The sequence below is a fragment of the Onychostruthus taczanowskii genome, unplaced genomic scaffold (genome assembly GCF_017590055.1).
Source record: "Onychostruthus taczanowskii isolate IOZ18803 unplaced genomic scaffold, ASM1759005v1 scaffold121, whole genome shotgun sequence".
NCBI classification, from domain to species: domain Eukaryota; kingdom Metazoa; phylum Chordata; class Aves; order Passeriformes; family Passeridae; genus Onychostruthus; species Onychostruthus taczanowskii.
In genome coordinates this window covers 355,837-378,904 of record NW_024498363.1, presented here as the reverse complement: position 1 = coordinate 378,904, position 23,068 = coordinate 355,837, and the positions used below count along the sequence as shown (strand labels likewise).

General features: G+C 43.6%; 2 protein-coding genes across 3 annotated transcripts in view; one reads left to right on the top strand and one right to left on the bottom strand.

Moving 5' to 3' along the window:
* IDUA (alpha-L-iduronidase) overlaps positions 1 to 3,327 on the top strand; it is a 45,420-nt gene extending 42,093 nt beyond the window's left edge. The window contains exon 14 of the mRNA XM_041395906.1: positions 1,093 to 3,327. Coding sequence (XP_041251840.1) covers positions 1,093 to 1,193 — 101 coding nt within the window. The 3' untranslated portion in view covers positions 1,194 to 3,327. The remainder of the gene's footprint in view (positions 1 to 1,092) is intronic.
* A 3,202-nt stretch (positions 3,328 to 6,529) lies between these two features.
* On the bottom strand, positions 6,530 to 13,445 carry LOC121331482 (purpurin). Of its 2 annotated transcripts, XM_041395934.1 has the most exons (6): positions 13,201 to 13,445; positions 12,184 to 12,301; positions 10,621 to 10,757; positions 9,215 to 9,327; positions 7,946 to 8,158; positions 6,530 to 6,765 (listed from the first exon to the last, which is right to left on the bottom strand). In XM_041395934.1, exons 2-6 carry the CDS (start codon positions 12,298 to 12,300, stop codon positions 6,755 to 6,757), a joined length of 591 nt encoding a protein of 196 aa, XP_041251868.1. In that variant the 5' UTR covers position 12,301; positions 13,201 to 13,445; the 3' UTR covers positions 6,530 to 6,754. The 2 variants fall into 2 exon arrangements, with proteins under 2 accessions (XP_041251868.1, XP_041251867.1); XM_041395933.1 differs by having other exon boundaries at positions 12,184 to 13,445.
* Positions 13,446 to 23,068: the final 9,623 nt, after the last annotated feature.

Genomic DNA, 23,068 nt, shown 5'->3' with positions numbered 1-23,068 from the left:
TTGTTTTTTTTCTTTTTTTAATCAAGTACTGTTTAGTCTGCAATATGACCATCCAACAAACACTGATAATAAGCACTGATGAGAGCTGAGTGAAACAGCCTTGCCTTATAGTGATGCTGTTAAAGAGTGGTTGAGAGATGTTTTTACCAGAAACAAGAGCTTAAAGACTCTTACCCTGCAGAAGTCTTTAACATCAGCAGTGGCGGCATAATAAAAGTTCAGAGCTACAATTGCAATGTTAGGGTTGCACAAGCATGCAAAGACTGTAAATCATGGCTATGACAAATGTCTGAGATTATTATTCATTATCATATTATAATATTATATACCAGTTTTAATAGTTTGTTTCAAAATCAACAGCAATAAAAAAGACTGCTTGAAAAAATATGTCTCAGCAGTCCTTATTGCTAGGAACTTCCTCCTTACGCATTATTTCTAGCATTCTTTTTTTTCTAGAATAAAACCACTAAAACACATATAAAAATCAATTAATTTGATAAAATACCCCCAAATTTATACTGCTTGTGTGTTCAAAGATTCTGCTAGGGAAGGCTGTGTTCTTTGAACTGGATCAAGGACAAAAAGCAGCAGAACCTCAGAAGATCAGCTCACATACCTTTAAAGTAAGCAGTGCTGCTTCCTGAGTAGAGCAGAGGGTTTTCAGTCAGCCTGCGTGCTTCTTGTTCTGCTTCTTTGTTGAGCCTGTCCCCACACAACCTGTTCCAAAGGCAAAATTCAGGCAGAAAAGTAAGTCGGAGAAAAAAGGAAATTACTAATTGTGTGTTGCAGATGTCACAGCCTTCTTCCAAAGGAACTGGTGGGAAAGCAGTCCTGTACCTGTACTTGCTAATCCTAGTAAGTAGAGAGGACATGCTTGGTGAAACAAGATAAAAAAGTCAGTACTTGGCCATGAGGAAGTTGTTATCATTTTTAGTCAGACAGGCACAGACACACTTACCTAGGGTGCAGAACTGATTTCCCCAGCCTGTTCCACGAATCTGCATTTTACAGGAGTAGTGCCTGCTTCACATCCTCCCGGTACCACAGGTGTCAGAGTTTCACAGTGACCATTTCTAACCTTTTCATTTGCAGGAAGATCAGTCTCCGGCTTTTACAGAGTGCGTGCCATTGACTACTGGGGGAAGGCAGGCCTGTCCTCTCTTCCTGTGGGGTACATTGAAGCTTTCAAGTGATGCTGAAGAGTGGTGCCTGGCTTGCTGTCAGAGTGGTGTATGTTCCTTGCAAATGACAACTCCCCAGAAAAATAAACTCCTCCCAGGCTGAGGAGGGTGTATGGAAACGGCCCGATAAAGTTAGAAACACAAGTTAGAAGGAACTGCCCCTGTTAACTCTTCACAGCACAAAAGACAGCATTATCAAACAAGCACAACTGCCAACACAACTGGTAAGAGGCTGCTATAGAACGGGGATTCAGCCTGGTAACTAGGAATTATGGGAATGCATATTTATGATTCCCCTTTTTTCACTGAGCTAATGGCCAGGGCAAGTTAAGATTTATAGAGGTCACAAACTGTAGCAGGAACAGAACATGGCTTCACTGTGTGGGTGAGGATGGTAGCAAAGGCACATGGAGGACCTTTCTGAGAGTGAACTGGCTGCCTTAGCTGCCAGCCTGTCTTGACTTAATGATTTGATGGAAAAGTGCACAGCAACAAGACACATTCAGAGCATGAAGTAAAGGATCCCTTAGTTCTTTTGGTTGGTTAGTTACAGTGGTTTATTTCAGAATGCTTCCGTGTCTTCAGTTTTATGAGGTTTTTCACTCTCTCACAGAGGGGTTTCCACCCAGCTCTCTCAATATTTGTGACCATTACACAGATGCCAGAGCTGTTTCTCATAGGCAGAGACAGGGGTATCAGCTCATTCTCAGAGGGGAGAAGGCACAGAAAACTCTAGTCTCCAGACTTCCGTGCCTTTTCTCTTTTGTACTTTTGCCCAAGTCACCTGTTTGCACTTTGGCCATCAGCTACTGCCTCTTTGTGATAGAGGCTCTAACCCTGAAAGTCCCTCTTTCTCTCCATTGCTGTCACCTAGCCTGGTTTCCTTCAGCCCTTACAGCTAACACCTCCCCTCACAGGCTGTAAGTGGTCTCTCAGCTCTGCATGGCCAGGGGAAAGGTGAAACACTAGTTAGAGCCTTCTGTGTTTTCATCTGAAAGGACAGCACACTCTTAAATGTAGCAGGGCTACTACTTAGGACACTTAGGAAATTAACAAAGAACAGTTTGAGCTCCTGTGCTTTGCAAAGCATGTGCACAAGCGTGTGATAGTCCTAGATCACAGGCTACAGATCACCACTGGCTGTGCTTGCAGATGCCAAACACTTTATGTAAACAGCAAAGTTCCCTGAAATTGCAGGGGTGCTGCTTTTTTCTTCCCTTTTCACAACTGGCACAGTTTGAGCTGTGCCTTTTAACAGGCTTGCAGAGAGAAGGATAATGCCAGTGAAAACAGCTGGAGTGTTTTCCATAAGAGGAGTGACTTTGTCACACAAACAATCCCCTACTGCTCTCTTTGCTGACATCAGCCACCTCACCAACATAACAACAAAAACTGCATATTTGATGAAACATTCAGGTCTCAGAAAAAAAGAAGTGCCCAAGTTTGCACAGTAGGAGAGAGCTGAACTACCTCAAATACCCTCAACTCTTACAGCACAGAAAAGAAACATGCAAAAAGTCAGTGCATGTGAAATGTGGCCTTGTATCTCCTTACTTGCTGGTTACTTGTTCAAGTGCTTTTACTCAAAATTAGCCTTAAAAGATTTATTCTATCACAGAATTCAGATGAAATATTTCTTGCCTTATTTGAGGTTTAGTAAGGGGCACTTGTCACATCCTAGTCCTCCAATTCCTTGTCCGTACAGGCAGAACAGAAAAGGACCATGGGTTCTACTGAATTGAAAACCCTCTCAATTTAAGGAAAGTTACTGAGACATTCTGCTTGGATGGAGGTAGTAAAAATAAATTTTAAACTTGTGATAATTGCCCCTGAGTGAAGAACCAGTGTACACAGTTAAGTAAAATCTAGCGGTTAGCATGTTGTTTTGCTAGTATGAGGTGGAAAAACAAATAAAATTATTTAGAGAAATACTAAGTATAGGGTCTTGCGAGATTTTAGTGTGTCTGGAGCAAGGGAAGATGTAGGAACTTGAGTGGACAGTTTAGTGTGTTAGGATGTCCTACCTGAGTAGCCCTTCTGCTTTAAAATGTTCTCACCCTGGCAATCAGAATATAGCAGTCTTTATCAAACCAAGGACTATGTACTAGTTACAGGTGTATTAAAAAAAAAAAAAAAAAAGAAGAAACATAGCTGTAGTGAATAGTATTGATTTTGTTATGCAGGGATGAAAATATATAGATGTGCAAACCATGAAAAATAGAAGATTTCTTCTGAAAATCTTCTTTGCTGCTATGATATAAACTCATTCCTTTAAGAAATGAGCATGTTTTACAGAGAGAAGTGAAGTTGGTATTTCCAGGTATGAGTTTATTTCTAACAAATTATAAAAATTTTTGAAATGGCGTTTTCTTTTTTTATCATTTAATGTCTACAGAAAAACGCTATTTAGTACTTGAAACTTGAGATTTCTGTAACCATCTGTTGCTGACTCTGATAGTGTTTCCAAAATTGCATGTTTAACTAATCTCCTCTGTTACATGTAGTGATCAGCCCCCATTACAGTTAGAGTTTTCAGAAGTGCCAAGTATCCATAGCACCAGGTGTGATAGCAGGTGCTTAGTAGTTCTGTAGTATCATAACCAAAGCAAGGCTGCAGAGTGCTCATGTATGTCTTTTGCTGTTCATTAATCCAAATAAATATATGTAACTGCAACTGCAACAGGGGATTGTTTGCCTGCGCTTCAAGCAAAAGCTTGTGAGGCTAATATAACCATTTTGCAACTGAAAGAACCTTTCAACTGAGTATTTTACATTGTTTAATTGTGTATATGCTACATTTGTTACCATCTTTTGTGAGAGCAAATAAAACTGGTTATTAGTCTTTCACATGAACCCTGTAAAAACAAGATCTGATCATTGTGTTGTAGAAACTGCTTACAGCTCAACTTAATCTTGCAAAGTAAAGACTATTCTCAAGGACTGTCATGTTTTAACTCCAGCCGGCAACCAAGTACCATGCAGCTGCTTGCTGCGGCTACCAGCACAAGGGGTAAATAGCTCGACTTGTGGAAATTCCAGCATTACATATAACTGAAGCATAAAAAAAAAATCAAGGCTGAAGTAGAAACTCAAATGCACAGATTGCTTCAGTTACTACAACCCAGAGAAAACTGGTCAATTTGAAGGTGGTATTGTAGTGTCTGATCTCAGGACTTGCTGTGTCCTTGCTGGAGGAGGTTCACTGGTGTGTGAAGGACAATATCCTTGCAGGGTCCCTCCTGCTGTTGTGCAGTCATAGTCTTTCTGCCAGCACTAAAGGACCTTCTGAGGACAAAACAACAGTCCTTTTAATGAATAAACAATTTTTTTATTTTGTCTTGTTAGTGGAAAGTTTGTGCAGGACAGAGATTATGACTTGGGACCTATACACATACTTAAAACTCAGGAATAATAGACTGCTTTTCATCAACCAACTCAAACAGCAGACAGAAGATGTCTGCCTCTAGATATACTTGTGATGTTTCATGTTGAACTCAACAGAATTTCAAGAGAAGTGTAAGTCTCATCAGCATACTCTCATGACTGCCTGCCCTAGCCTACCATGTCTTTCACATTTCCTGCATCACCAGAAAGAAATATGTATGGTGTAACTACCATCTGTTCCTTAACTTACCACATCATACAATGAGGACTTGCTCGTGGTCCTGATGGAGACATGCTCCCCCAAGTACAATTCCTGGGGCACGTGAACTCTATGGTGTGTTCAACCAGAATCACCTCTGTGTTTCTATGATCCTGCAGGCTTTGCCTCATATGACTAAGGAGGAATTTCACTGCCTATCTTGTCTAGACAGACTACACCAAACACAATAAGGATGCAGTGGGTCCTGCATATTGATTGTATCTTCTTGCCACAACTCTCATCTGCTGTGGTTATACAGTTAGTATAACCACAGACATTAAAAATCCCACTTCTCTAAGACTGGTAGTATTGGTCTGACAGTTTTGGCCAAAGGCTATGGTCCTTCAGCTAAGGGTTAGTGCTGTCTAATCAGTTGTTACACAAGTCCTAAGGTCACAGATTCCACCCCAATACTTCCTGCTGGGAGAAGGGTGGAAGTGGAGAACATTCAATCAGTGCACTGACCTTGCACTTAGTCCAGCAGAAAAGGCCGATATTTTTTCAACACTGTGTAGCTCTCTGTCTGTGTGGGGTTTTGTTAGCATTGCCTGCTAGTGTTCCTCTGTTGCTGTCCTTAGCTTTAGGTGGTAGCTCCCAATCTTGTTCTCTGTCAGGGTAGCTTTCCCTAGACCTGAAGAGCAAGGACACATTTGTTCAAGCAGGTTGAGAGCCTTACGAATATTGCCAGGAAATCCTGGGAAATACAAGTTTGAGAGACTTCACTGCATCCCTGGGATAATGTCTCTGGTCCTGGAGAGTGTCTCTGGCCTTTGGTTTCTATACTCTTTCTGGTTACTGTGGATAAGATTGTGCAAGCATCTTGTAGAAGCTGTTTAACAGTGTAGTGCTCTGAAGGTCTTCAGTCAAGATCAGCTTTGTTCCACACACCTTTTGGAGCCCTCAGGAGTAGGGGCTGTTCAGTTTGGTCTTACCTCTGTGTTTGGTAATTATAGCTTGTAAAAAGTTGTGTAGTTGATAAACTGCAGGGTTCAGCAGGATACTGGGGTCTTCTAGACTGGTATTTTTATTATTTGGAAACACAAGGTGAATGTGATTTTACTAAAAGCAGTGGAAAATACATGTCAATAATGCTGACTCCATTTTTCTACATGGAGATTTCCAGGTACTCTTCTTTTGGTTTTCTCTGTGAAATTCTTTGCCTTAAACCCAGTTCTATTCTATATCTTTCAGTTCTATACCTTTCAGATACCAAAACCTGGATTATGAAGGCAGAGAGGAGCAAATTACTGTTAATGCCATTAGAAATGCAAGCACCTGCTTATTTAAAGCATTGTCCAGTGTTATTGGAAATAGCATCTGTTTTATTGCATTTGTGGTTCTCCCCTTGGGAACTTTGCTGCAGGTAGCTCTGCCTCAGACATTCTCTTGAGTCCTGGAGCCGTCTCACTGATGTGCCTGCATACTGTCCTGTGCCTTGCTGCCCTTGCTGGCTGGACTTTCTAGGGGAATCCCAGACTTACCGTCACTATGCTGCTGTCTGACAATCAGCCCTGCCAGGGGGTGTGCCCCTCTCACCATCCTTGCCCTGCCCACCCTGTTCAGTGCTGGGGAGTGATGCTGCCCCAACTGTGCTGGGAGCACTCTTGGCTGCTCTCTCACTGCTCCTCAGTGAGCATCCTCTGTGCTTCTGCACCCCAACAGACAGGACAATAGGCAATAAAAACCAGTTTCAGAGGTGCCTTTTTTTCAAAAACATTTATTGACAAATGCCACATTAGGTATTCCCTTGAAAATTCAAATATCACTATTATATTGCACACTGTTTAAAGATCCCCCAATATTTTCATGTGTTTTTCAGGAAAAACACACTATTCCATACTATGATTTTTTTTTTATTATTAGTTGAGTGGCAACTTCAAGACCAAGAGGTCTGGCTTCTGTGCTTAAGGATAGGATCAGAAGCGTACTTTTAGCAGGCCCCTGGAAAGAAAGAAAAGTAAACTTTAGTCTGTGTAAGTAAATTTGCAAAGTGCATTAACAGCCATTAGGTCTGCACTGGAAGCTATAACTACAACCTTCCTAGGATACTTCTGAATCACAGTACAAGACTAGGATGCAGGGTGCAAAAGTTGCTGTTTGCATTTCTCTCTGTCTATTGGCACAGACACAGGCAGCCTTTCCTAGCTAGCCATGGGATTTCAGCTTTCCTGAGGACCCAGCCATGTCCCTGCAAACCAGCTGCCTTCCCTCTGCTACAGGGAGCAGTCCAGAGTGGGATGGGGCAGGGATGCCCACACCGTGCCCATGGCCTTGGTTGATGCCAGTACCTGCTCTGTAGTGGAGCACTGGCTGACAGCAGTGCTGTTCAGGAGGTTTTAGCTGCCATTCCTTGTCCCACAGTGCAGAACATGTGTTACATGGCTTAGTAAAGGTTCAACTTCCAGTCCAGGTAGTGAGGTTGTGAAGAGTGTGAGTGCTCAGCTGCCAACAAAGAAGAATTTCTGCCTTCTGCAGAGCCCTAAAAATGTGTCTGCCTATTTCATGGGCAACATTTGAACTAGATCAACTCCTGTACCTCCAGAAAACTGTTCTGAAAATGGGCTTTAGACATGGTCTGTTTGCATGTATGTGGAGCAACTGCTGACTCCCACTGCCAGCTGGCACAGTCAGACATGCTGCTTAGAGTCCCTCATCCCTGTACTCAGACCATACAGGACACAAGTCGTGATGGAACGGAGTGTGAGAGTGGTCCTTCCTGGAGGCACCTTTTCATCTTTTCCTGGAGGATACTGCATGGACCCAAGGTAAGATGCTGTTATGCAAGTGGCCAAGACAAGCATTTCCAAGTGCAGAAACACCAGCTTGTTGCATCCATCCCTGGACTGTCTACTACAGTAACAAGGCTGATCTTCATCTGGTAGTGTACCAGGTTCAACACAGAGGATGCCAGTAAGTAGCAATCTCAAGGCTGCAGAACCAGCCTGTAGCAGGCTCGTGTTCTTGTTTGGATTTCCCTTTGCAGCTCTTTTCCTATTAGCTCTAACATGAGGAAAAGGTTGCTAAAAAAGAACAGCTACCTTTGCTGTAGTTCTGTCACATTAACAGCAAATGTAATCACCTGCTGTGCAACTCAGTAAGTTTTATAATTAGCCTGAAGTACCTGACTGGAGCACAGGCTGGAACTGTCCAGACATGCAGATTTCCTCCTGCTTTTGGCGCACAATGCGCTGGATGGCTGGGGGGAGGCCGCGGGGGTTGCGCGAGAAGATCAGGGAGTAGCCATCATCACAGGAGCCATCCTCCTTCAGGCTGCGGCAGGCGTAGGTGATGGCATAGTTATCATAGTCAGTGTCAATCACCCAGTAGTTATCCCCTGAAACAACAGAACACACAGGCTTGTCACAGCGGGCACAACAGAGCAGAGGTGGATCCTTCAGCAGGGAGGTGGCAAACTTCACGTGGCGGGAATAGCTTTCCAAAGGATCTATAATCATGTCACACATCCAGCTTATCTCCATACCATGAGGGGAAGAACTGGGACAAACACAGGGCATCTTGAGACAATAATTTTCCCCACAATGCTCAGTGCATTTTCACCTTTTATTTCTTAGGCTAAAAGTATTAGGAGGACTAGGACTTTCTAGGTTTTCAATGACAAAATACCTCTTTATGTTGCTTGCTCAAGCATGGTGGAAGGAAGGACATAGAGTATAGATTACATTTTCCATACAAGAAGCCTCAGTAGAACATTCCTCCTGTTTTCCAGCCTTGCTCTACTTAGTTCTTTTTAGTGTGGCTCATCTGCCAGTACTAAGGGAATATACTTCTTTCTTACACCTTAAAAGTCCTCCCCAAGTTCCACAGCTGAGGAACTGCACCTATGGGAGGCTTGGACACAAAGGATGGGCTTTGAAGGGTGTGTAAGATACAGCATGAGCAGTTTCTGAAAGGTGCACTTGAGTTAACATCTCAATTTCTTTGAGTCCAGCTGTGTCTATCCGAGGAGAAATGTGTCTTGTTGCTGGGGTGCAGTATGAGTCTACATGTCTCCTCTGTTTAGCTATGAGTACAGGGGCGACTGACCTCAGCACTTCCATAATGCCCGCAGTGGGCCCCAGGAACTATGGCTTCCCTAGGTTAAACACCACAATTGGCTGTACAGAGCCCATTGTGTGTGGCCTGGTGCCTGTAAACCTCCTTGTTAATATATATCATGTATAAGAAGGATTTGTGGGGAGTCTCTGGATGCTGCCCTTTCTGTGGAGATAAAATGAACTGCTTGGATAAAGCATGCCCCCTCCAAAAGGGTATTTCAGGGGAACTTGGAGCAATCTGAGCTGAGCTGTTTTTCCTGCTTATATGTGGAAACGCACATCTGGACAGCTATAAGCAATTGACAAGCATCAAGGGGCTGGGGAATTTAACTCACCACCACTGGAGAGGTAGCTGGCCAGTCCCTGGTAGGTCATATACATTTTCGCTGGAGTGGTTGGGTCAGGTACCGTGTACTGAGCAGCCATGTCAGCACAGATCACCCAGAAACTGCAACGAGATCCGTAAGAATCAAGCTAAAACCTGGCAGCATGAGAACTTCAAATGGGTGTCCTTCACTCAGGGCTTGGGCACAGCTGCCTCAGGCATGGGCATGGCCTTTTGTCCCCAACTCTGCTGTACAGCTATGGGGCAGTGCCCTGACCCTCCTTCAGTTCAGTAAGCTTCTTGCCACCCATTTCTGTACAAGCAGACAGCCACCAAGCACAATAATGAACATTGTTTCTTGGCTCCCTGCTAGCAGTCTGCAGAGTGAGCTCATCTGCATTTGGGCTCTTCTGGGGTCAGTAGCTGTGCCCCAGGAAGAGGCAGAGAGTTGGCTCTCCCCTGTCTATCCCTTCCTGGCAATATGGATACAGGAATGTTTGTTACACGCAAAGTAATAGTTACAGCTCCTCTGCCAAGCTGGTGAAAAGCTGTCACAGAGCCTTTGAGAAGCCTGTGGGTGTCCATTTGTTGCAATGCCCTTCTCTGTTTGGTATCTGTTTTCTTTGAATGCCATCCACATTTCAACACCATTTGTCAAGCATTACCTGGATTAGTGAGACAGTGGAAGGGTCTTCATTCCCTTCCTTGCTCAGGGTGGACTTCCTCTTATCCTACCTTTGCAGAAATAAAATTTGCAGCAGCCTTGATACCCCACTTGTTTTCTTAAGAGTCCTTTCAGGCATCTTCCCCCTTGCGCAGCATGGCATGCCTGCAAAACCTCATTTGCCCATTCCCAAATTTTCTTGGAGTGCTGCACCGTTAAGGTGTTCAAGGTTCATAGCCACCTGCTACTGCTAGCATATTGGAAGCCACAGATTGTCTCTTTTGCAGTCAGAAAGCTATTTAATCTCTTTACATGCTGTAATTCCTTGTAGTAATCATGACCAACAGGCAAAACTCTTAAGCTTCCTGCCATCTGTCCATTCAGGCATTGCAATTACATCTAAGAGTTAACCATAGGTTTTCCTCAGAAATCTTGGATCTTGACAGCCTTCATTAGCTCCTTTACTTGATTGCAATTAATTTATCTAACCATTCCATCAATCAAGATTTGACTTAATTGTTAACTTTTTGCAGTAGTTTTGTGACAGACCCAAACCTGACCCAGGCTGTGAAGAGTCTCAGGGCTCAAAGGTGTCTAACCTCTAGCTTCTAATCTAATACTTTGGCTAAGCTTCCCTTTTTGATGAAGGCTTTTCCCCAGCCATGTTGTGTGTTCAGGGTAGGTCATCATCCATGCCCCCCTCATCCAGTACCTCATGACAGCAGCTAGAGCTGAAAGTCAAAAGAGCTCACCCAAAAAGCTTCACTCGGCCTTTGGAGGACGCCGTCATTGTGCCGTCTTCCTCCACAGTGTATTCAGCAGAGATGTTGTCCTGAAGGAAAAGGCCTTCTGGATCCTTCTTGGCCAGGGCATACCATTTCCCTGCATACTGTCATGAAAGTGTATTGATATCTGCATTAGCCACCATGGCAAGATTAGCACAAAAACAATTTTGTGATCGAAGTGCCTTTCTAATTCCCCACTGCCTGATAAATGCCAGTCTGAGTTTGGGAGGGAATGTAGCACACAGATGCTGCAGTGCTGCCTGATGAACCCTTGCCTCTGTGCCAGAAGAAGTGGGTCTAGCAGCTCTGCACTGCTCTGTGTGCGCAGTCCTTGTGAAGTGAGACATTCACCAAAAGCACCTCCCATCCTAACACATCTTCTGAGTCAGACTGGTTCTTCCCTGTTCCTGTTCAAGCCCCTTCTCTTCCATGGAATACCATACCACGTTCAATAATATCAAATTGCAGGTACAAAGACTGTAGCAAGCTGGCTGGAGAGAATCTTTGTGGCTGCCACGGGCCACAGTTGATCTCTGATGAGGAAAAGGGTCCACCCAGCAAAGAAGAAAGTGATGACTACATGCTCAAAACAAGGAGAAGGTGTTTTGGGGAGAGTAATAGCAGAGAAAAATGGAGTGAGATTAAGGGAAAGAATACATCCATGCAAAAAATGGGCCCCTGAAATTGTACAAGAAATATCTAGTAAAATGAAAACAAGATCTTAATAGGTGATTGACAGAGAGGAAGACCCTTAAAAGTTAACATTATCGGTAAAAATGCTGAGAAGACCAGAGCTAGCTGTGTTAAAGTTGATTCTACAGTGAAGCTAATGACATCTGTTAGGCAAGTTATGTGCTTAAGCCTGCAAGGCCGTGATTCCCAAATACAGGAGTCCAAGCAAAAGCTTTGACTTTTTCAAACTAGGATATTCCCAAAGCTCTCCCTGGATGTGATTTCTTACAAAGCAAAGCTAGTCTTGTATAGACAAAGTGCTCGCCACCTCCCAGCTACCCCTGGAATTGTGGTGTTTGCTGACCATTAGTTAACATAAATACTGACACTGGACCTTTCCAACAGCAGGTTAGCCCTCATTTTCTCCTCAGAAGCCCAAATGATGGGTTTAAACAGGAGTCAGTGTTCAGCATACCAGACTAGGTAAAGTTTCCATTTGCTATAACTCCCAAGAATGACTAGTGGTGGGTGCAAGTACCCTAGGGCTTGGGCTTGAGCTTCCTCTCTGATGTGGATCTAAATTGTTCCTTTCACGGAACTGCTTGAAGCTCAAAGTTCTGCCAAGGTCACAGATTATGAACTCTAGTAACATCCCTAGCTTTCAAGGCCAGTTTTACTGTAATGTTCAGAAGGTTAAACAGTACTGAGAAAACTACAGGAACAGCATCAGCAACACAGAATATGAAAGAAGTTAGCTTTTTGGTGAAGAACCCCTTTAGATGAACAAAGCACATAATCTGGAAAAACATTTTATATGTAAATCTTCTTCACATGTACTATTGAAGTAACTGTAATTACCCTTTTTGGATCAAAATTGTCTTTCACAGAGAAAGACTCCACTGCACAGGTCTGAGCTAGGCTATATTCAACAGTGTAGAAGACCGAGGCCAGGAAAACATACTGTGCGTATTTCATTCTGCAAGACAAAAGCAAACATGGGAGTTTATTTCATGCAGTAGATGGAGGTAGCTAGTGCTACAGATGCATTTCCATCACTTTAACACTAGTTTCTTTCCATACTAAGTAGATAACCAGCTCTTCCACTGATATTGAGTCATTGTGGTGCCTAAATTCAGCCAAAACTGACCATCAATGGCAATTACTTTGGAGGAGTATTTTGCTTGCCATTAGTGGTAATGCAATTCATTCTATTTTTGTATTATAAATCAAGCCAGACTATGGATAAGGTCAGTAAGAATTGGTAAAAAACTGAAATGTTTTGAATTTTGTTTTCACAGGAAGAAAAAAGTTCTGATGAGTTCTGGTAAAGCACTGTATATTGTAAAGATGTTGTTTCTAATTATTTCACAGTGAGTGTCCACTTTGCTTTCAAGCCAGCAAAGCTGTCTTCTTTACAACCACTTCTGCTCGCCAAAACAGGCCTTTCCTAGGTGCCCATTCTAATGGCATAATACACCTTGGTATTGGCTGCCCTCTGATCATTCCTTCATGACATGACAAATAATATTAATTTTCTAGAGGCTTGATCTGTCATTGCATCACAACAACTAGGTGCCCATGGCTGTTTTTCTCCTTGAGTATCCCACTCATCCATATCCCAGCATATTTCTCAGACTTCAGGAAGAGAGAACCTTCATGATATATCCTTGCAGAGCATTTGACACTGAATACCTGTCCTGATGCTAAGATAAAACAGTTATCTAACACTTGTCAGCACCATCCAAGCTGAGCTACCAACCCAGAGCCCAAACACCCATGCAGCTACACTACAGTTCCTTGGTGCTGCCACCTAAGCTGCATTTCCCTGCTGCAAGATATGCCAGTCTGATCCACCTCTGCTGAAGAGAGACCTACCTGCTGAGTAGAGATGTTGGAGATCCTTGAGACTACTCTGCTTCAATCTTTGAACTGCAGGTAGCAGGAGGGTTTTGTGTCAATTGCCCTCCAGCTCCCTTTAAATAAGGAATCTGCAAAGTCACTAATTGGTTATTTTTGCTCGTGTGCCTGAATAAAACACTTAATCTTGGATAATCCATTATGTAAAAACCAACTGTAATCCTCACACTGGTGGGTCTGACTGCTATACTAATACAAACACAGCTTTTACATAATGGAAAAAGCTGCCCAGAAAGCTAATAAATCTGATGATTTGATTGTACCAGTGCTTTGTCTCATTGAAGTCTTTCTGCCTCTAGCACATGTTAGGAGAATAAGCACAGAGCATTAGTTAGAGAAACACTTGGGCTGTACACATGCATCTGCATAGGCACGTGTTTTGACAACTTGCATGGAACAGGTACATAATTAGTTTTCTCATACCTGCATCATCAAATTAAGGTGATCCTTTCAAGAGTAGGAAGACCATTATGCATTACCTACACCGGGGAGGGGATAAAAAAGTACAAAAATGCAGTTTAGCCTTCATGTTCATATCAGTCCTCAGTTCTCCTGTTCAATGAAACAATTTCATGTAAATTCTTCCTAGATAATTTTGTCAACACTTCCAGTTACATAAATACTACAACTCTCTCCTTCCCAAAATATTTCTTCTGGTAGCCTTTCATGGCAGAGATTACTAGAAGAGTACTTTTGGCAGCAAACCATGCCTGCCATTCTCAAGTGCCCAAATAATTTCCCTAACTGCAAAGGTTGCTCCTGTACTCTTTTTCCCAGGCTCATGTGGGAGATCTAAGACTTCAGACATTCAAGTAGGAGTTGATGGTACTAGCAGTTATTCCTCACACTGTGTGCTGAGTGGTGGGGAGCCTTGGACATAACCACCAGGGACAACCCTATAATTCCTTTGGAGTCAGCCCAGGAAGTCCTGAAGCTTTTGATTCTGATCCAACAGTCTGGACTTCCAGAGTGAGGCTAAAGCCTTCTGGATGTTTCAGGCTTGCTCCAGTGATCACTTATTGCCTCTTGCCCAGGACTTCTTGAATAGAAGCACACAACTCTGCCTGTAGCTGGTGTGAACTCTGTTGTTTTCCAGGCAGCTTGTCTAGGGCTGCCCATTGCCTGGAAAAAGCTGTCCTTGCTTGCTGCCAGAGGCAACTTTGATTTGGCCTTTGTGCAGCCTCCTTTTCCACATTGGAGGGAGGCAGCTGTACTTTTCACGCAGCGCAGTGACTGAACCTGTCCCGTTCATGCCATCTGCGTATCTTTAGAGGCAGCCTGGGCAACTCCACACAGGAATGAGCTCATGGTAACTGCTAGGCCACTTAAAGAGTCACATAAAAAGTAACTTCTTCAACTGCACTTCAGAGCTAGATGCCCATTAGGTTTTAAAGGGACTGACACAGAATATAAAATACGCTCTTTCAACCTGACATGGGGATTTGACAGAGAACAAACTGCAGTGTTTTCTGTAAATTAGAAGGATTCCAAACACTTACCACTTCATCTGGTTCCAACAAAAGAGATTAGTTTATGTCCATGTGAGACATAGGTGACACTTGAAACCATGCTTAGATGAACCACTTAATCTCCTGGGGATTAGACACATGCTAATAATAGCTAATCACAGCACAAGATTTTGGTTGGTGAGCATAACATCTGTCACTATATTATTTGCTGTTTAGAGCAAGAAGAAAACAAAATCAAATTTGCCTTCATTTTTTGCAGTGTTATGGACATTTGTACTGGGCATAGGGGCAAAAAAAGCGAGGAATAAAAGCATTGAAACATATTCCTGAGTTTGTTGAATTTGATGTAACACGAAACAGATTTTATAAAACAAAGATGCCAAAAGATGTGTTTGGTTGTCAAAGAAGAAACCCAAGAGCCTGCTCCAGACTTGCTCACCAAAACTGTCTGGTTTTTAGTAGAAGAGATGGCCTGACTGTTCAGTGTACTGAACTCAGCATAAGAGTAACTGGTAATTTTAATGAAATGCAGCTAAACAGGTATGCAGATGAAATGGTTCTTATCTTCTTCCCTATCCTTTAAAATACATCACCAGCAGTTTCAGATTTCCTGCACCCAGCAGATCCTCCTTTTGCCTTATTATTGGAATAAGCATTGGGTAAACTGTCTGGGAATTGCTGCAATTGCACTGCTATCTCAGATTTAGTAATTGTGCTGCTAGCTCAGCAGCCGATGCCACAGGATGAGAGCTCTAAATATGCTCCTGCAACAGGCACGAAGTTCCCTGCTGTCCAGCGGGTGATCAAATTGTGGGCTTGTTTGCCAGGGCACTGGAGAACAGCTACAGGCAAGTACATTCTGAGTCGCCCCTGACAGCTTCTGCAGTGATTATTGCACCATGACTTGTGGGCACTTGAACCTCCCACTTTCAATCTAATTCGTGCTGCTGACGAGGGGCTATTTTTCGGGGCTGTCACACGGCAGTGCCTGCATTGCTGGAGAATGCACGTCCCAGTCCCAGGTTTGCCAAGGGCTGAGAGGGCAGTGATAGTCTGCTCCACTCCTTTGTAGGGGCAGGATGCAGGAGAAATAAGGCTTCCCCTCAGTGGGACACCACATTTAGGCTGCAGACATAGAGGTTTTCAGTTTCTGTGACTTCTGCTCAGAAATGTGGATCTTTTCCAAGTGAGTGGTGCAATACAGATCAAGAGGAAATAGTTTGAAGTTCGTTGTTCTGTGGTTCAAGGGTAAGATTCTTGGGTGTGTTATCTAATTAGGTTAAAAAGGCATCATTAATCACTGCCTTAGGACTTTGAAGGCAATATTCAAATACCTCACAGTTTTAAATGACAGGAGCTGAGATACACCTTTCTCTTCTGAAAAATGACAGTGTAATTTTTGCTGAATGTATTGACTGACAATTGGCAGAGCAGGGCCTCACATCTTGTGCACACAACATATCTCAGAAAAAGGCACACACTTTTCACACTGTTTTTAAGTGAAACAGAGAGGCTGCTCAAAGCAAGAGAAGTCAAGAAGCCTCAACCACTCTGTCATAATGGGCAGTCAGCCTGGAAGGAATGGTTTTCTCAGAGTCTTGACAAGAGCTTGCCAGAAAAATTAAGTTCCAGCCTCTCTTCCAAACGCTTCCATATCTTGCTGCTTTGGTAGAACAGGGTGAATGCAGAGCTGGCTAAAATATCTCCTCCAGTGGGATTTTAACACACAATGATCTGCTGGCCAAAGTAAATTTAAGGTTTTGTGCCATCTGCTGGTTTCTGCACAACTGTGCAGATGGTTGTTGCTGCTTGATCGGTGAGCTGCTGGATTTCCTCCCCAGCCATGGCAGCTTCCCAAATGGCCTGTTGCTAATCTCTACCAAAAGACAATTCAGGCCTGAGACAACTTCATGAAAAAGACTGTTTGGGGCCATCAGATAAAAGTATAAACTTTTTGTTTGCAATTTTCTAGTACTGACTATAAGGCATACGGTTGACATATCTCTATACCTATCTAATATTTACTACTGCTGAACTGATCCATTTCCAGACACTGGCAGGTGTATTCATTTGAATTGTAACATTTGTTTAAAGATAGAATATTTGCCTTTTTCATGCCAAGCTGCCAGGTCCTGGAGGGCAAAGACCAACCCTTTCAGCCCAAGAAGACTGGAGAGCCTGCCATTTCATCATGGACAAGGAGTGAGGCGTCTGCAGACAAGAAAGGAGCTCATTTCTCTGGAGATAAGGTCTTTGCACTTGAAAAGACCTCTGATATACCTCTATGGTGACATAAATAGGGCAGGAGATCTTTCTCCTTTTTAATGCCTTTATTAAAGAGATTCAGCTCAGGTGGGGAGAAATCGACGGGTCGCGCCCACGCCGCCGCTGTCCCCAAGAGTGGCACGGAGGAGGAGGGTGATGCAGCTCTGTCCGCTGGTCTGCAGGCAGAGCTGGGGACTGAGTCCTCACGGGAGATTGGCAGATTCCTCCTTTTCGGTCCAACACTTCGGGTGCCCTCCTTAGTGAACATCCTTGAGGTCAGGGTGTGAAGCAAAAAGGATCCAAGCAGGCACTGGACTTCACGCCCATCCTTAGACATCACCTAGGGTCCCCTAATTCTATATTGGTTCGTTGTTTTTAGGGGTTTTCCAAGAAAACGGGAAAATTTTGGAGCGGTGCATTTCTCATCTGCGTACGTGGTCCCAGGCCTCTCCTATTCTCCTGGGCTGCGTGTCCAGGTGTAGCTCCGGGGCAAGCGCCAGGGAGGACAATGGCTAAATCACCAACCATTAACGGGCAATTAAAGAACTCTTTACAATTAAGCTAATTTAACAGCGACTGGTCCCACCGTTTTTTTTCTCTGTAACCTTAAATAAAAATAGGTATATTTTTATTCATAACATATGGTGTGATCCTATTCTGCTCTTGGGGGAAGGCAAGGGGAAGGAGATTGTTTCCTTCAGGCAGCACTAGTCTCTCCCACATTTCGAAATGAGGTAACAGACCAGAGTTAATTTAATCCCTGGTGTTATTCCCAGGATGCCTTCCAAAAAGAAGGAGGCACAAAGGTCATGTGAATATCCCTGAAGGTACAAACCATGTGTCTAGTATTCTCTTTCCTTTCCTGTTCCTGCAACAGAAGCAGTTTAACACAGAAAAATGCAGGAATAAATCTATAGCTCTAACTGGTTGCAAAGCATGATATAACAAGAGACCATGTGTCCACATGTTTCAGACAGTAAATTCTGCTTCCAGATTATTCCTTCAGATTACTCCAATGGGATATATACAGCTCCTTACATAGCATGCATCTCAAGGTGCTTTACAAAAGTGATACTGCTGGCACAGGGCTTGAGTAGTTATGGGTAAGCCAGGATGTCCATGCCAGTCGTGATGATGGATTTAAAAGCTAAAACCAGAAGAACAAATTACAAAAGCCAAGGAAATCTGTATGGGCACACAGTCAAAAGCCATTGGCTGGGCACCTGGCCTTAGTAAGTGTTAGAGGACACAGTTTCCATGTGCAACAGAAGGTGCAAAGAGGGAAAGTTTAGGTCACAGCACCTTTCTGCACTCCAAAGGGAGCATAGCTGTGAACACAAGGCTGATTAGTGACTCACAGAGCTAAGAGAATAAGCAAAGGCTTTCACATACAACTGCACTTCAGATTTATATATCTGCTTCTTCTGCAGGAGAAATGGATGGAAGTATGGAGGGTGGGAAAGAGAGGAGTTCTCTAAACTGTCAAAAATGATACAATGGTTTATCTTCATGGAGGATTTGTTTGTTTGTTTTATGTTTTAAGCAGCTGTCTTTAAAGCTGAAAGACCTCAGAGAGCCCAAGCCTTCCAAGGACATGTGTTCACCGTGTCACACTTCTTATCACCTACACACAAAAATCATTTATTTTACAGACAAGCCCAGAAGTTCCAGTCAAATCTCAGAGTCCCACGGTGTTACCATCTCTGTAAACTTACAACTGGGATACCCAACCTGAAGAACAAACTTATATCTGCTTCAGACAGAGCAACAAGCTGGAAACACTGAAAATTTCAGGGTTGCCTCAAAGAGAGAGGCCCATTAAAATACCACCACAGCAGCCACCTCTGCTGTAGGAACTGGACACTAAGCATCCCTCTGCCCATAAGAAGAGAAGGAAGAGGAGGCAGGCCACAGTGTGGCCCAACATCACCAAAACCTCTGCAGGACTCCCTGGCCTAGCATGGGGAGCTATGGCCATTCCTGTGAGGACCAGTGAAACTCCTGCATGACCAGTCCTGCTGCTGGTCACTGGAATATGAGCACTTGCTTCCTCTTTGCTGCAGCATTGTGTCTGCCAGTGCTGCAAACCTCTTTATACTGTTCTGGCGGGTGCATGGAGATTGCACACACACTTCCAGCTTCTTCTTGTGATTTTTTTGCTTGATTTCTTCTTACCCATGGTGGCTATGCTTGCTCCCACCCTTCTGGTTCCACAACTTTTTATAGACTCAGTAGCCCTTTTTAATGCCTCATTAGTCTTGAAGTTAGAGTAATTTTCCACGCTTCCTTCCTTTTCTCCTGACCATCCTGCTGTCTGTCTTTTTCCCCCCATTGTGGCCCTGTTTCCCACAAATAATTTCCCTCATCTGTCATGCTGTACTCTTGTTCTGCAAACTTCTGCAAATCTTTCCTTAGAGCGTCTTCTCTTTTCTTCATTGTTTCTTCATGAGATTGCATAAGCAAGCTTACTTCTGGGTAACCTGAGCACATATTTTGTGTCATTAATGTTCCTTCTACGAGTTTTTGTTATGTCCTACACCACTGTGCCTTCCTTAATTCCATGCCCAGAGCATTTTGGGAAGAAACTTAGGAAGGAAGTATTTTGTGCACATGGTTTAATTTGAGAAGAGTTTAAAGATCATTTCAGTGCTTCATCTTCATAGAACATTTGATGAATGAAGTAATCTTCTTATTCAAGGTCCAGTGATTTGTGCTAAGAGCTTTAGATACAATCTGTCAATTGAAACACAATCAACTCATGTACACTTAGGGCAGAAATTGCCCCTGCTATGGTACTGTTATATTTTTTAACAGAGACATTTCTCCATCAAATTGAGATTAAGAGACTCTGTGCATATTTACAACATATAGAAGAAGGAGGAAATCAAGGCACATTCAGCCTGTGGTGACTTACAGGCTCAGGTACATTTCCAGTCTTCTGGTGTGGCAGAGATACATTTCCTCATAAATATCTCTCAGAATAGTAACAATCAGACTTGACAAACACTAAACTGACCTGTGTGCTCTCATGTCCCTTCTACAAGAACCGTTCAGATGGAAATCTCTAATTCCTGCAATTCATCAGAGCAATACAAAAAGTTGTAGGCTACTTTAAGTTAATCCTCCAAAGGAGTTAATACATTGAGTGCTGATGTTCCTTTGTCATGACAAGGTGGAGGCAACATTCTGGCCAAAATGCAAGCGTATGACAAAGTGCTTCTTCCCCTTTTCAACTGGGCTGCCAGCAGCACACTTTCTCCTGTACACGAAAGTGCAAGGAATTTATAGGTTATTGCAAACATTTCATGATCTGGCTACAACGCAGCTATCAACTGTCCTGCCAGCAAGAAAATACAGCTCTAGCATAACCAGCTACTGCTCAACTGCATTTCCCGCAGAGCTAGAGTCTGCTGCTGTGCTCCTGTGTGTGAGTCAGATTGCTGTGCTTCTGTGGGATAGTCAGGTTGTGCTACAACAAATACATCTCAAGGTGTGCTCATGCTCGTGCCCCAGCTGACGCTTGCCCCCGTGGCTGCCAACCTGCACCTCTGCCGGGCTCCAAGCAGTGCCAGGGGCAGGGCTTAGTGCTTGCTCAGGCTGGAGGAGGTTCTCCAGCCCCTGAGCTTGTGATGAAGGGTGGCCCTGATCTCTGCACCCCCAGCCTGGTGCCATCCCTATGACCCAGGTGCACTTTGTTCCCATACAGCCCCAACCAGCTTGACCACGTGTGTAGACAGGGAAGCTGTGGCAGTATCCCACCCACTGGTGGCTGCGCTAGCTGGGACCACAGACCAGGACTGGGGCCCAGCAGAGTCTAAGGTGAGATCCCAGATGGCAAGGTTGGGCTGTGGTGGTCCTAAGGGTCCTTGGAGAGCCACAGAGGGGAAGAACAGGGGGAGGATGCTGAGCAAGAGCCATGAGATTTTGCATGCCAGCCTTCCATGTGACAAGTGACAATCCATGTGCAGCTGACGGAGGGGGCCAGAGTTTGGGGGACAGAAGAAGACCCTGGCCCAGGAGGGGCGAGGGACATGGCTCTGATCCTCACTGGGCTCCCATGGCTGCAGGCAGGAAAGCTTATTCTTGTATAGAAGCAGGTGGCATGAGAATATTACGTGGTAAATCAGATAAGCTGCAATCTCATTATGCCAACAGATGAGTGGGTCAGAAAGGTTTGAGTATAGCTGTCAATACATCACCCTGTAAGGATAAAGTCTAATCAAATTAGATTAGATACTTGCAGCTCCCATCCCCACAGGCTTCTTGTTTAGGGGGAAAAACAATGCTCCCACTTAGAAGGAACACAAAACATCTTAGCAGCCTGAACACCCTCAGCACATCCCACCCCTCTTTTTGCTTTCCAGGCAGTGTTTGCCCCCACTGCTTTGGACACAGTCCTATAAATGGCCCGAACATTACTGCTTTTCCTGGACAGTATGTTTTGCACCACATCAGCCAGATGATTTTACTCCACAAATTTTCATGCTTCATGCCAGGACTAGGGAGAGACTGTCATATGAGTTGTTGGGAGGGGAGGAATTTTAGTCCCAGAAACTCCACCTTGTTTTCCCAGCTACCAGCCAAGCCTTTGGGACAGCTTACATATCTGATGTTTCTAATTGGAACATTCTTTCAATGACATCTACCAACATGTGACATAGCAGGGGTCTTATGCCAATTCTGCAATTTGTGTTTAAAGCTATTGGAAACAAACCTGTGCAACCACACGTGTTCAGATGTTATTATGCTGTGTGACAGTCTAGTGCAAGTTTCCTAAAATAGCAGCCTCATCCTCCTCCAAAATCCTCCATTGTCTGCCTAAGGCCATTCAAAGAACATTATCCTATTGCAAGCTTAGACTGCACCTACTTCAGTTATCATTGTTATGCCAGCAATGGCTGTCATGGTGTCGCTTGAATATCCCTGAAAGCCTAGGGAACACTTATGCCTCTTTGCGTCATGCTTTTATTTCTGAGTACATCAGCCCACCAAAAAGTTGCTCTGGGCCTGCTGGCTCCATTTGCAAAGGTCATTTAGATTTCCACCTGCCATTCCTGCATAGTTTCATTTGCACGGCAATGACACGGCCCTGGCTTGCCTCCAGAAGCAGTGCCTGAGTTTCTCCACTTCTGCAGCTATGAACATCAGTATGTTAGGACCTTCATTCTTCCTCCTTTTTAAGAGGAAATTTTCTTGCTAAATTTCAAACCCTGAGTGCAGAAGCAGGAACTGATCTTGGATCTTTCATATTTGGAGCCTGGAGTATCACTATTGAACACTGTTTTTCTTATCAATGCTTTGAAACAAAAAGACTTATCTTGAACTGAACATAAACTTTCATACCAAATGAAGTATGAATATCTGGAAGGTTTGGATCCAAAAGAGTGACAATTTTGATTCAATATGAATGGTTCATGCTTTTGCAATTTTTCAGCTCCCAAATCACTGCCAGAAAGCACATACAACAATTTTCATAACCCTTAGTGCATCCACAAAACCCTTTTTTTTAATCAGGAAAATACCACGTTACCAAGCCCAAAGGACCTTCTGTTCAGACATAGGCATCCTGAGTACATCCTCTTACTGCATAGCACTGTCCTGTGACATCCACTTCGTATCATTCCTGGACATTTAATCATTCCTATGATTCCTGGACTTCTAATAATTTCTGAGAAATGGCTATGAGCTCCCAGCAGACTTTATCTCCTATAAATTGTACCTGGCACAAGGAGGATCCAATGGATCATACAGACTGTCAGACAACAGTATGCTGGGCTGTAAGAAGAGCTAAACTTCACTTCAGACTTTCTTTAAAGACCTGGTGAGAGGAAAATTCGTTCCTTTGGGATCCAAAATGTGTTAGTCCCCTTGAAAGATATTTAATTAGTTTTACTTTAACCTTTTTTCCTCCCTGCCACTGTGGGATGAAACAAGGCTTGTATTTTATCATGTATTGGAAGGGCCCAGATTGCTGCTGGAGGAGAAATATTGAAAGGCAGAAGGCAGCCTCCAGCTTTCCTTGTGTTAGTCATAAATAAAATTGCTCCCATATGGGAGGTTTACACAGCTGCAAATGTGTTTTTACTGGTGAA

Coding starts and splice junctions, on each gene's coding strand:
- LOC121331482 (XM_041395933.1), bottom strand. CDS start 12,300: ATGAAATACGCACAGTATGTTTTCCTGGCCTCGGTCTTCTACACTGTT. Junction 10,758..12,183: donor ACAATTTTGATCCAAAAAGG/GTAATTACAGTT, acceptor CTTTCATGACAG/TATGCAGGGAAATGGTATGC. Junction 8,159..9,214: donor CAGCTACCTCTCCAGTGGTG/GTGAGTTAAATT, acceptor CTGTTGTTTCAG/GGGATAACTACTGGGTGATT.